Source organism: Lipotes vexillifer, unplaced genomic scaffold, assembly GCF_000442215.2.
Source record: "Lipotes vexillifer unplaced genomic scaffold, Lipotes_vexillifer_v1.1 scaffold778, whole genome shotgun sequence".
Lineage (NCBI taxonomy): Eukaryota > Metazoa > Chordata > Mammalia > Artiodactyla > Lipotidae > Lipotes > Lipotes vexillifer.
Window position 1 is genome coordinate 2,211,715 of NW_006774127.1, and position 11,343 is coordinate 2,223,057.

An 11,343-nucleotide genomic window follows, 5' to 3' on the forward strand; every position below is an offset into this window, starting at 1 on the left:
ACACATACGTTGCGTCTCTGTCCCTTATGTTGGTCCATGGGAATCAGTCTATGCTCATCTCCCCAGTGTTTGGCTCTGAACCTTTTCCTTTCTCTCCCTCTTCTGCCTGTGTAGTTAGCTCTTCCCTGACCACTTCCAGAACATACCTCGTGCTCTGTACCTTGTCCACAGCTCGGTCAGGATGTTTGCTTGTATTTTAATCACTTCCTGTCTAGACAGTGGCAGGTCCTTGGCATTTATGAAAACAATTCTTTGTAAATCCAAACTCCAAAACTTGGGGATAAATCAAAGCACCAGAGTTGGGAAATTCTGCCTTCCTAGTAAAGAGGCGTCATAAGATTTGGTGTCTGTCTCATCTCTTCTGGTAGTTCCTTCCTGTTCTTTTGAGTTGGATACACAGCTTTGTGTTGGTGTAATCATTTTGTGTGTATTTTCACAATTTTCTCGGACAGATGATTTGCATTTGTGCTTATTATCCTTTTCGTATTTTCTCAATTCTGTCTTTTCTGTTTGAAGGAGTAAGAAATTCCAGAGTAAAACTTGGGGCAGCTATCTTAATAAGATTCGTCCATTTAAAGGAGTTTTGAGTAGAAAGAATAAAAGGCTACACAGTGTTGTATAGACCCCCATACCCGGGCTTATCACAATCTGGCCACAGCAGCTGAGTCATACGGGTTCTGTTCAGAGTGCTTTTTTTGTTTGATTGGTTTTGATTTGGGGCTTTTTTATAATGAAATAATTCAAACATAAAGGAATTCAGAAAATAATCCATTTTGGATTGGGTAAAAAAATCCTATCCAGATTTTTAAACTCTTAGAATTAACATTTTAAGATTTTAAACTAGTCCTTTAAATTATAAAAGTGATAAACGCTTACGGCAAATAATAAGAATTCAATAGGACAGAAAATTATGAGGGCAAAAGTCGTTCTTAAATAATCCCTGTCTCCCTAGACTGGGAAATGTTTTCTCCTTATTTAAACATTAATAACATGATACCACCAGAAATCTAAAAACTAGAAAGAAGTGAAAAAAATTTAAAACGCCCAGAATGCAAATTCTCCAGTTACCTACTGTCAACATGTTAGTATAAATCCTTCCCATCTTTCTTTATGCTCTGCATATATATATTTTCTGTTTCGTGTATGTGCACACGCATTTTTGACAGCTTTCTGTTGCACTTTTGTTGGTTTTTACCACGTTGTTAACATCGTCACCTGAGATCTTGATCTCTGCAAAGTAGCAGAGAAAACCGTAGTTGGGGTGCAAGAAAGCTGACAGACTGCGGAGCACACTGTGCCTCTGAGCTGGTACTGATTCCAGGCAACCACAGTTCTTTCTCAGCTTCAGAGTTACTGGACTTTTGGCCAGAAAATCCATTTCTGACACCACCAGAAGCAATTTTTTTTACTTCATTAAGCTTATTTGCCCAATCGGCACAAATCACATCCTCTCAGAGCCAGGCAGCCTTACCAATTTGGCTTTCTAGGGCATGGTGAATCAGTCCTTTTGTTAAGATCTGAAACTAGGAAGTTTTAACATGTCTTGTTGTTGTTGTTTCTAGGGAGTGGCTTTACTTATTGTGCCATGAGATGTTGAATCCGTATTATGGACTCTTCCAGTATTCCACGGACAACATTTACATGTTGCAAATCAATCCCGATTCTTCCATCAACCCTGTAAGTATTAATGAATAAAGAGGTCGGAGACTTAGTTGGAGAATTTCTTTAATGGATTTCCAGTTTCAATTTCAATTCTTGGTTGATTCACTGTAGACTTACTCAAAGTCTATGGTAAATAAAACATTGCAAGGTAGAGTGAGAACTGGATTAAGATGGATGGTTTCAATCCCGTATCTTCAGTGACTGGTATCAGTGAGTATGACGTTTCAGGGGAACTCTGGCTTGACAGCTGTATTTGCTGATGGTGTCATTCTGAGAAGTGGGTTACGAGGTACATCCTCCTCCCAGTCGAAATGGGAATATTCCCATAATTGGCCTTTTTGGCCACCGGTGCTGATGCTCTTAGCTGCTTGTCAGAGAGATGAGGAAATAGGCGGTGTGTGTGTGTAACTGGTTCGAGGGTGGCCAGCGGGTAAGAGGAGGGCTCTGACGTGGGGCCGCATCCTGCATGGGGCCCCTGACGAGCAGTCGATGTGACAGGACCTTTTACCAACATGGGAGCTAACTCTCTGAGTATAATTCCAACCTAAAAGTAGAAACAGGAGGTTCCCTGGTTACAAACCGAAACAGCGCTGGTTTTAAAATGGTTCTCTTACTTGGGTTGTTCACAGTTATTTTCCTCTTGTGTCCCTGCCTCAACTCCCTTGGGATTTTTTCTCTTCTCCTTTTTTGTGGGATGGGGGAGGGATGGCAGAGGAAGAAGGGGGACTACCTTTTGCCCTTTATTTCCTCGTGGTGCAGTGGGAGGGAGGGGCCGGCGGCAACCTGTGCCAGCACCGGGCCCTGTGTTGAGAAGGGACCAGGGTTGGTTGATTCTCTGCCGTCACCATGTCGATATTCTCAACTTTTGAATAAGGGGTTCTGTTTGCACTGGGTCCCACAAATTAGGTAGCAATTCTGAGAAGGTGTTTGAACCAAGGGCATAATATAAGGTATCCTTCAGATGACCTCTCCAAAAGTCATGCGCTAACTTTGACCTCCTACGTGGCTGTCTTTCATCTGGTCATGAGTGCAGCCTGTGAGTAACTGATTCAAGAAACCTGGAGAAAGTACAAGATACCCATCTGCCTTGGCCGGTCATTTTTCTCACGAATATCATGTTCTCTGGTGCCCCCTACAGGACCACTTGTCTTATTTCCATTTTGTGGGTCGGATCATGGGTCTGGCTGTGTTCCATGGACACTACATAAACGGGGGTTTCACAGTTCCCTTCTACAAGCAGCTACTGGGGAAACCCATCCAGCTTTCTGACTTGGAATCGGTGGACCCGGAACTTCATAAGAGCTTAGTGTGGATTCTGTAAGTACTGACTCAGTTAACTGAACATGCATCCATCGTCACCCGTCTTAGCGTGCCCCAAATCCATTTGTGTTGTGTAGTGTGCACGTGGGTATGTATTTGGGGGATGGGTGTGAAATCAGAGAATAGAAAAACTATCAGAAACATAAAAGTAGATTCAACAAAAATACTTAATTGACATTTTCCTTGTAATGTCTGGCCAGTTTCTCATCATAGACTAGCTTCTTTTGCTGTTTCCTTGACTTATGAAGTTATGATTGTGAATGTTAATTCCCAGGCCTGGTGGTTGGTTGGTTTGTGACACTCTGGGGTGTCTCCAGCCAAGGAGGTATCCAAAATCACCCTAATATTTAGGTGCCTTTGTTTTAGGATTGCCCTAAAACTCTCTTAAAAGCAACAGGCACAGTTACATGGTCACCGTAGGTGTCGGGGGTCCTCGTGAGGACCGATTTCACGGGAATGAGAGGTCCAGGCTCTGGGACCCAGGGACAAGCCGAGGACTCGACTGTGTCCTGTGTTCTGTCCACCTCCTTCCACGTGTCCCAGCTTGACAGGCAGGTCTGCGGGGGGCCAGGGCCTTCATCCTATAGAGAACCTCCCAGTCTGTGTTGCCAGAAACATGGCAGATGAAGGAGCCAGTTCTGACTTTCAAGTGCTTCCTTGGACTGATGCCCTTGGAAAGGCTGCTTGCAGAAGGGGGTGCTGTATTTTCTTGGCGAGGCTTCCCTTTGACTCAGTTACCCCTTCATGCTTCCCTCCTGTCCGCTCGGAGACTCAGGGTACAAAGCAGTCGGCTGGCTCTGTCCCGGGAAGTCACAGGGCGCTGTCACTACTGTCACCCCTCTTCTGCAGAGGAGGAGCTGGTCCCTCTTCCTACCGATTGCTGACTCAATGTTCCATGTGCTCCCGCGCGGTGGCCGAGGCCTAAGTGACATCCATCTTCTGTCCTAACTTCCCAGAGAGAACGACATCACCCCCGTGCTGGACCACACGTTCTGTGTGGAGCACAACGCTTTCGGGAGGATTCTTCAGCATGAACTGAAACCCAACGGCAGGAATGTCCCTGTCACAGAGGAGAACAAGAAAGAATACGTCCGGTAGGTAATGCTCTGGGGCACCTGCGGGGGTTGCCGCTGGGACTGGCGGGGCCTGGGACTGTCCTGGGAATGGGGGGGGCCATGTTTAGGTCGTTGGAGCGCTTGGACCAGAGTCATGGTAGCGGCAGAGACTTCCAGAAACCGGCGGGGTCAGCGGTGGGCTCCAGGGTTGACCCGTTAAAGGGGGATTCATGACCCCAGAGCCCAAGGGGTAGCTTTCCAGTGACCGCCTGATTGTGGGTGTGAAGGTGGTATAGCCACAGGAGGGAGGAGCAGGCCTCCCTCAGGTTTGGGGCAAGTTTCCTTGAGCTTGGTGTGATGGAAGTCCACCTCTTTATAGTCTGTTTTCCCACCTCTTGAGGCAAATAAATGACTAGTGACTTCCATGGGAAATGTAGACACATGAGCACACAGAGCCTGTGCTCAGGCTGTCTGACTGGTGTGTAGTTCTCACTGTGCCCTGTATTTTCTTTTCAAACATATTTTTAAATTATGGCACCTGTAACAGGTCAGGTTACATCCTACTGCTATTTCAAGCAAAGAATCAGAACAGCTGAGGGAGGGGCTGATTTACTTTTAACCTGACTCTTAGGCTGGGTACTGCCCGCCAGTGGGGTTTTCCTCCCCATTAGGGGAGGATGGTGGGCAGGGTTCAGCGGATATCAGAACCAACTAATGGAGGAAAAAACGATGTTCACGAACCATTTGATACTGCTTCCGACGTGTAAATTTTTCTTTTAGGTTATATGTAAATTGGAGGTTTATGAGGGGGATCGAGGCCCAGTTCCTGGCTCTTCAGAAGGGGTTTAATGAACTCATCCCTCAACACTTACTGAAGCCCTTTGACCAGAAGGAGCTGGAGGTGCGTGAGCGCCTGCAGAGCTGGGGCGCGTGACGGGTGCTCCTCGGCTGCTCAATCACTGCAGGCCCAGGGGCCGCTGGGGCTACAGGAGAGCAGAGGCAGGGCTGGGGGTGGAGTGGGGGGTCGGGGAGGCCTGAGCAGGTGATGCCAAGGCCTGGTGCCCACCTGGCGGCAGGGAATCCGGATAACTCTTGCGACATCATGCCGGGTGTCCTGCGGCTTGTTCTGTGGGGCAAGCGCCCCAGCAGCACAGCTTCCTAAGCCCCTCCTGCGGGGTCACCTCAGATGGAGGACGTTATCATGACCAGCTGCTCCACTTTTTGTTTGATTCTGGCTGTTATTAGGCCCAGAACGAAGAATTACTGTCGTTTCTGGTCCCTCTTCATGGGCGTGAACAAAGCCATTCCCGCGCACCTCATCCGCTCTGGTGCCAAGTAGCCCTTGCCTTTCAGGCTGTTCCCGGCCCTTCTGGCCCCAGGGCGGTGCCAGAGCTCTGGGCCCCGAGGTGCCTCCCCGGGGGGAGCGATGGCTCCGGAGTGGGTCGCAGCAACAAGCACGTCCCTGACCTGTTCCCTCCTCCTCAGACTTCAAGCCCCACGCGTCCCCGGGAGGCGGCCCCACTTTACAGGTGGCCCCGTGCAGCTGTTCTGGCTGGTCCTCCGTCCTCCCTCCCCAGTGTAGTGCACACACACGCACATGCCCACACACGCACGCTGCTAAGGAAACGTCACAGGAGTAGCCACACCAGCGTCCTTGGGGAGGCAGCCGGCCCGGAGGTGCAGACACAGAGCGTGGGCCTCAGGCCCGCTGTGTATGTGTCTGTCGACTTATCTGAACGCGCGTCCGGTTTGTCGGGACGTGGTTTGCAACGCTCTCCGTGTCCTGGGAGCTGGGCACCCGTCGCTTTGTACGTCGGGGAGGTGACCTGCCTTCACGCCCTCACAGCTGATCGTCGGCGGCCTGGACGAGATCGACCTGGACGACTGGAAGTCCAACACGCGGCTGAAGCACTGCGGGGCCGACAGCAACGTGGTCCGGTGGTTTTGGCAGGCGGTGGAGACCTTCGACGAGGAGAGGAGGGCCCGGCTGCTGCAGTTCGTGACGGGCTCCACGCGGGTCCCCCTCCAGGGCTTCAAGGCGCTGCAAGGTGACTGACGTGGTGGTGGGGCTGGCGCTGGGCCGGGGCGCGGGCTGGGGCGTCGCCAGCAGATGACATGGCCTCGGGTCCTTCATGACAGACACTCGGCGCTGCAGGGGTGTTGCCTAGCCAAGGGCTGGAGAGACCCTCTTCCCTCCACACGAGCCATGGCCTTCCGGTTGCCCTTCTCTCTGCTGCTCCCAGGGCTCGAGGCTCTACTATCCTTTGCCCAAGGTGAAAGAAAACATCTGGAAAGATGTAGGAGGCCATGTCCATCACACAGAGCCCCGCCCACCTCAGACCACCTTTCCCAGGGCCTCTGAGCCATGTGACACAGCAGTGGTGGGTGCCGGCCGGCTGGTGCCCACACAGGGCGGGGTCTGGAAAGACCTGAGCCAGGAAGGCCCAGAGGAGCCGGGGCCTCCGCTTCCCTCCCTCAGCAGAATTGGTGACAGAGAGAGGGTACAAAGAGCAAGGCTTTGGGGAAAGAAAGCCATTTAAAAATGCACCATGGGTTAATTTTTGAACCTTCTTGACAGCAGCTCTCTAACTGCAGCCCTGAGTCTCTAAGAGCACACTGCTGCCGTGTGGGTCACAGCTCCAGGGGTCCTCCCGGGCCCTTGGTTTCCTCATCTGTACAAGGGGCCTGCCTGAGGGGCTCCCCTGTCCAGTTAGGTCCCCGTCCTCTCATGCATCCCTTCCGGCTCTGGCTGGGCCCCTGGCTCACCTGGGTCTGGAGCTGGGGGCCGGAGGAGGAGGGGGTGGTGGGCTGTCCACAACGAGGCTTCTGAGCCTCTGGAGGGGCTCGTGGTCAGCACAGCCAACTGGGAAAGTCCTTGAAGGTCTCTTTAGGGCTCTGTGATTTGTAAAATTTGGGGGTTTTGTCACTTGATAACCCTGACAACCGGCAGGAGTAAGGTGAAGAATCTTAATATATTAAAACTTAGTAAATGGGACTTTGCATATTAATAGTGGGAGCAGATAGATTTCACGTGTACGTTCCCTGTAGACGACTCCTTCCTCTTGGAGTGAGAGAAGTTACTTCTCGTCCTAGGGCTTTGGTCCCAGCCTTTGTGTCTTTCTTTTGCCACTGGGCCTCTACCTGGGGAGGTTTCCTGACTCCATATCCTGCTTGCTAGACATTTCTGTTAAAAAAAAAAAAAAAAAAAAAAAAATCACTGGCGATTGAAAGATTTTGCTTTCAGATAAGCGCCCTGGAGCAGGCTCGTGGTCGAGTGAGAGGAGAGCAGTCCCCGCCTTTGCTCTGCCTTTGCTCCTGTGATTTTCTAAAATGTCTGGTGTTAGTCACTTAATGGTCATGGTGGGTGCATCCTGAAAGCGGGCAGAGGCTCGTGTGGCCGTGTAAGCCCCGTGACCTTCTGGCAGGACGGCCGCCTGGCACCAGGGCCTCGGGGTGGCGACAAGGGCCCAGCCTCGGCCTCTGAAGCGTGTTAACTAGAATGCTGTCTTGTAAGGCTCTACAGGCGCCGCAGGGCCGCGGCTGTTCACCATCCACCTGATCGACGCGAACACAGACAACCTGCCCAAGGCCCACACCTGGTAAGGACCAGCGCCCTGGGAGCCTGTCTCCGTGCGTGACTTTTCTGAGCTGTTTTCTTACTTGGACTCTGCAGTGGACAGCACGCACGTGAGGGTCCGCACAAGGCTCTTTCGTGAACCCAGTTTTGTCTGGAGACATGACTGACGTCGGAGCCGCTCCACGGCCCCCGTCGTCACCTCGCTGGGTCCTGCCGCACTTGTGCGCGCGCGCGTGTGTGTGTGTGCGCGCACGCGCACGCACACGTGCAGTGTCAGGAGGGAACACTGCAGTTTTAAGTTTGGAGTTATTGGTCTCCTCTCAGAACTCTGTGTATGACAGATGCACCTTGTGTATTGAAAAATGTTTCCTCCCTTGATTTTCACTTAAATAATATCCGTAGTGGGTTATTTCCTTTGCGGTTTAAAATCAAATCACTTACATGCACTTTGGGAGCCATTTCTTGAGACGAGAGCCACCTCTGGTTCACGAGAGTCAGTTCCAAATGTTGCCGGGATGCATGGTGATGTGATGGGAGGTTCTTGGTTGGGAACCAAGGCTGTGGGTTCCCACGCCGTCCATGACATCAAACTGGGTTTCCACGTCCTTAAAGATAGAGGACGCGCCCTCCCCGGGCCCAGGGTCTGCGCCCAGCATGGCCGTCCCGGGGTGGCGCGTGCTAACGCACAGGGCTGCTCCCGCCCCGGTAGGCTGTGTCCTCTAATGGTTTAGTGCTTTGAGTAAAACGGACGTGAAGAACGTCCAGTGCTAAAGGCCCCTGAAAAGCCTCCACACCGTTTAGCTCGACTCCTTCTTGACAAAAGCCATCCTCAATCACTTAACCTCTAGTAATTCAAGAGGCTCTATATGTCCTCTCAGTCAGAATCTTGCATTTTTTTATTTGTTATGAGGTAATATCGTCTACAAAGGTGTCTTTTGGGCATAGCTCTGGGAATGAACTTCCCTGAGGAAATGCTAACCCGGTCGTTTAATCCTCTATCAGGGATTTGACGTTTTATTATTTTTGAGATAGAGTTTCTGTTTTTGCAGGAAATACTCCAGACTGCCCCATTTTGCTCTCAGATCTAAGTCACAGGGGATTAGATACACAGGCAGTGAATTGTTAGTGGTGATTTGACTGCAGCCAGCCTGGACTGCAGTGCTCTGCAAACGTGGTGCTCCTGGTCTGAGAAATAACTTCTCCCCAAAACAACAGTACAAACGAGTTGAGAGCTTTGTCCTAATCTAACCAGTACATACTCACCTGGAAGATCTTAGAAGATTTGTTTTGCTGTGTGTTGACTGACTGAAAATCTTTGCCTGAGAAGCAGGGAAAACTCCCCTCCATCTCCCAGAACTAGGTGCATGAGATGCTTTCCCGTCCTCTCTGCCCTGTCCCCACGTGTGTGCTTGTGGCCGCAAAGGCCTGGCCACAGGCCTGGCCCTGACCCTGTCCTGGGAGCGGGTCCTCAGGCCAGGCGGCACCAGCAGTGAGTCTCTCCCCTTTCTGTCCCGTTCCAGCTTTAACCGGATCGACATTCCCCCCTACGAGTCATATGAGAAGCTCTATGAGAAGCTGCTGACAGCAGTGGAGGAGACCTGTGGGTTTGCTGTGGAGTGAAGTGCAGCCCAAGGCAGCAGACGCTAGCTCACGACCACCGGACCCCAAGCGACGCTCTCTGCGCGCCTCCGCGAAGCCGGCTGAGGCCCTGGAATCCTAGAACACCCGAGGGAAAGGCTTGTCTCCCCTGCTTCTCGTCGGGGGAGCAAAGGGGGCGGGGGGACTTGAGTTGGTGGCTCTCACCCATATTTTCCTCCTGACAGAACCCCCCCCACCCCTCCCATCACCCATCCAATCAAACGCAGCCAGGTTTAGCACTGCTTCGGTCACACAGGATATTCTGCTACGGTTGTAACACTTCTGGTGACAGGCTCACTGCCCTGTGGGCTTTAGAGGAGTCTTGACCCACAGTTATGGAGCTGAGCGGGGCTGCCTGAGGGTTCGGCCCTGGTAGCTGGACTAGCTCTTCTGTCTCCAAGCATACCTGAGGTTTTCAAGTTCAGCAGCTCAAATTCCAAATTTCACATCCAAGCAGCCTGCTCTGGGTAGCAGATTAATTTCTAACTGAACAATAACCATATACTATATGCTTATTGGAATTCTGCCACTGCAGGAAGCTGGCATCAAAACTGTGCTTCCCTTTTGGAAAGGTAAGGGAATCGGGGCAGCTTGTGCTGGAGGCCTGGGTGTTTATTTCTTTTCAGGGTTTCCTGGCTGAAAAATCTGTTTTGCATAGAGAAAAATGATCTTTCCTTTTAAGAGAGTCCCTTTAGCCACGTTATCTATCCAGTTTGAAATATTTTCCCAGCGAAAACACCACATAACAGAGCTTATAAACAAGCAGACCAAACCCAGCTTCAGATCCTTGCAGCCAGGCGCAGGCTGTGGCTGCTGCCCCCACCTGTACTTGGAAGGGCGTCGACTGGGCCACGTGGATGATAACAAACCATTTTGTGAAAAGCACTGAGAATTAAACTAACAGAACAAAATTCCATCATTGTAGCTGCTGGCTTGGCGCAAACTAGCTTGAGAGGGGGAGAGAACGGATAACCTCCATGACCTAAATCCACCCCACGTTACTCGTTTACAAGAAGTAGGTCGTGGATGGAAACCTGAGGGCAGAGAGGGGCCACTCCACCGTGACACGTTCAGCCCACTTCCCCAACGTCTGATGGTGACACTAACAACTGCTGCTCCATTCACTTGTCCAGATATGAGCAAGGCCAAAGCAAGCCTTGACCCTAGGTTTCTACCACCATTTCCCAATTTGCACAGAAGATCAAAAAGTATTTTAACAAAGTGGTTTGATTTCAGATAAAGTTCAGCAGAAAAACAGCAGTGGCAGCAAGTTCTCCCGTATGGTGGTGGTTTTTGTTTGGGGGGCGAGTGCAGGGTAATTCATTAGCAAGACATTTCACTGTTGAAGTTTTGTTGTAAGGTTCCGAGTTCAGTGCTGGGATCCAGCTGTGGGTCTGAGGTGGGTTTGGAAGGAGCTTTTTTGGCCGACTGTCCCGTCTGTTCTTTTTGTTACTAATACCTGTGGACGGTGCTAGGTTTGGAGACGTACGTACTTACTTACCCTCTGCATCTTGCTGTGGTTCTTCTGCTTGACCGGGAAGCAGCCAGTGGTCTGACGTTTGGCGGGCCGGAGTTCGCTGGCTGGAGGTTCCAGGAGCGAGAGAAAGCCGTGCTTCTGGGTGACTTGCTGAGGTTCTAGAATAGGAAGGATGCCTTGGCTGCAGAAGGAGAATGTAATCCGTTCAGAACGTCCAGGATGGACTGCGGGCTGAGTCTTTCCGAAGTCCCGCCTTGCCCGTTGGGCTTCTCCTGGGTCTCGTTTACCATGACACCTTCTGGCGTCCTGGAAGCTGGCTGCTGTGGGTCCTCCTCTGGAGGAATGAGGAAATGAATGATACAGACAGCCCCCCCCCCACACACACCGCAACTCTCCCCCGCCAGACAGGTCTCCTCTGTAACACGGACCTAAACCGCAAGGTCCGGGAACTTCCATCCGGGAACTGAGGCCCTCAAGACTGAGGGGGGAAGGCCCACCCAGTTATCCTGTGGTGTCGGCCAAAATCCGCAGTAAGTTAGGAAGGAAACAAGGGTCTAGTGGTTGGAAAGACTTGGGAGCAGGAATTTGCCTCCTTTAAAGCTGCCTTCCTGCTG

The 11,343-nt window shown here is 51.2% G+C and overlaps 1 protein-coding gene across 1 annotated transcript in view; it reads left to right on the forward strand.

Annotated features, from left to right (window-relative positions):
• The window catches only part of SMURF1 (SMAD specific E3 ubiquitin protein ligase 1), a 33,077-nt gene extending 23,843 nt beyond the window's left edge, over positions 1-9,234 (forward strand). The window contains exons 12-18 of the mRNA XM_007448862.1: positions 1,563-1,677; positions 2,801-2,979; positions 3,939-4,076; positions 4,818-4,938; positions 5,884-6,085; positions 7,552-7,636; positions 9,135-9,234. Of these exons, the coding sequence (XP_007448924.1) occupies positions 1,563-1,677; positions 2,801-2,979; positions 3,939-4,076; positions 4,818-4,938; positions 5,884-6,085; positions 7,552-7,636; positions 9,135-9,234 (940 nt within the window). The remainder of the gene's footprint in view (positions 1-1,562; positions 1,678-2,800; positions 2,980-3,938; positions 4,077-4,817; positions 4,939-5,883; positions 6,086-7,551; positions 7,637-9,134) is intronic.
• The last annotated feature ends 2,109 nt before the right edge of the window (positions 9,235-11,343 follow it).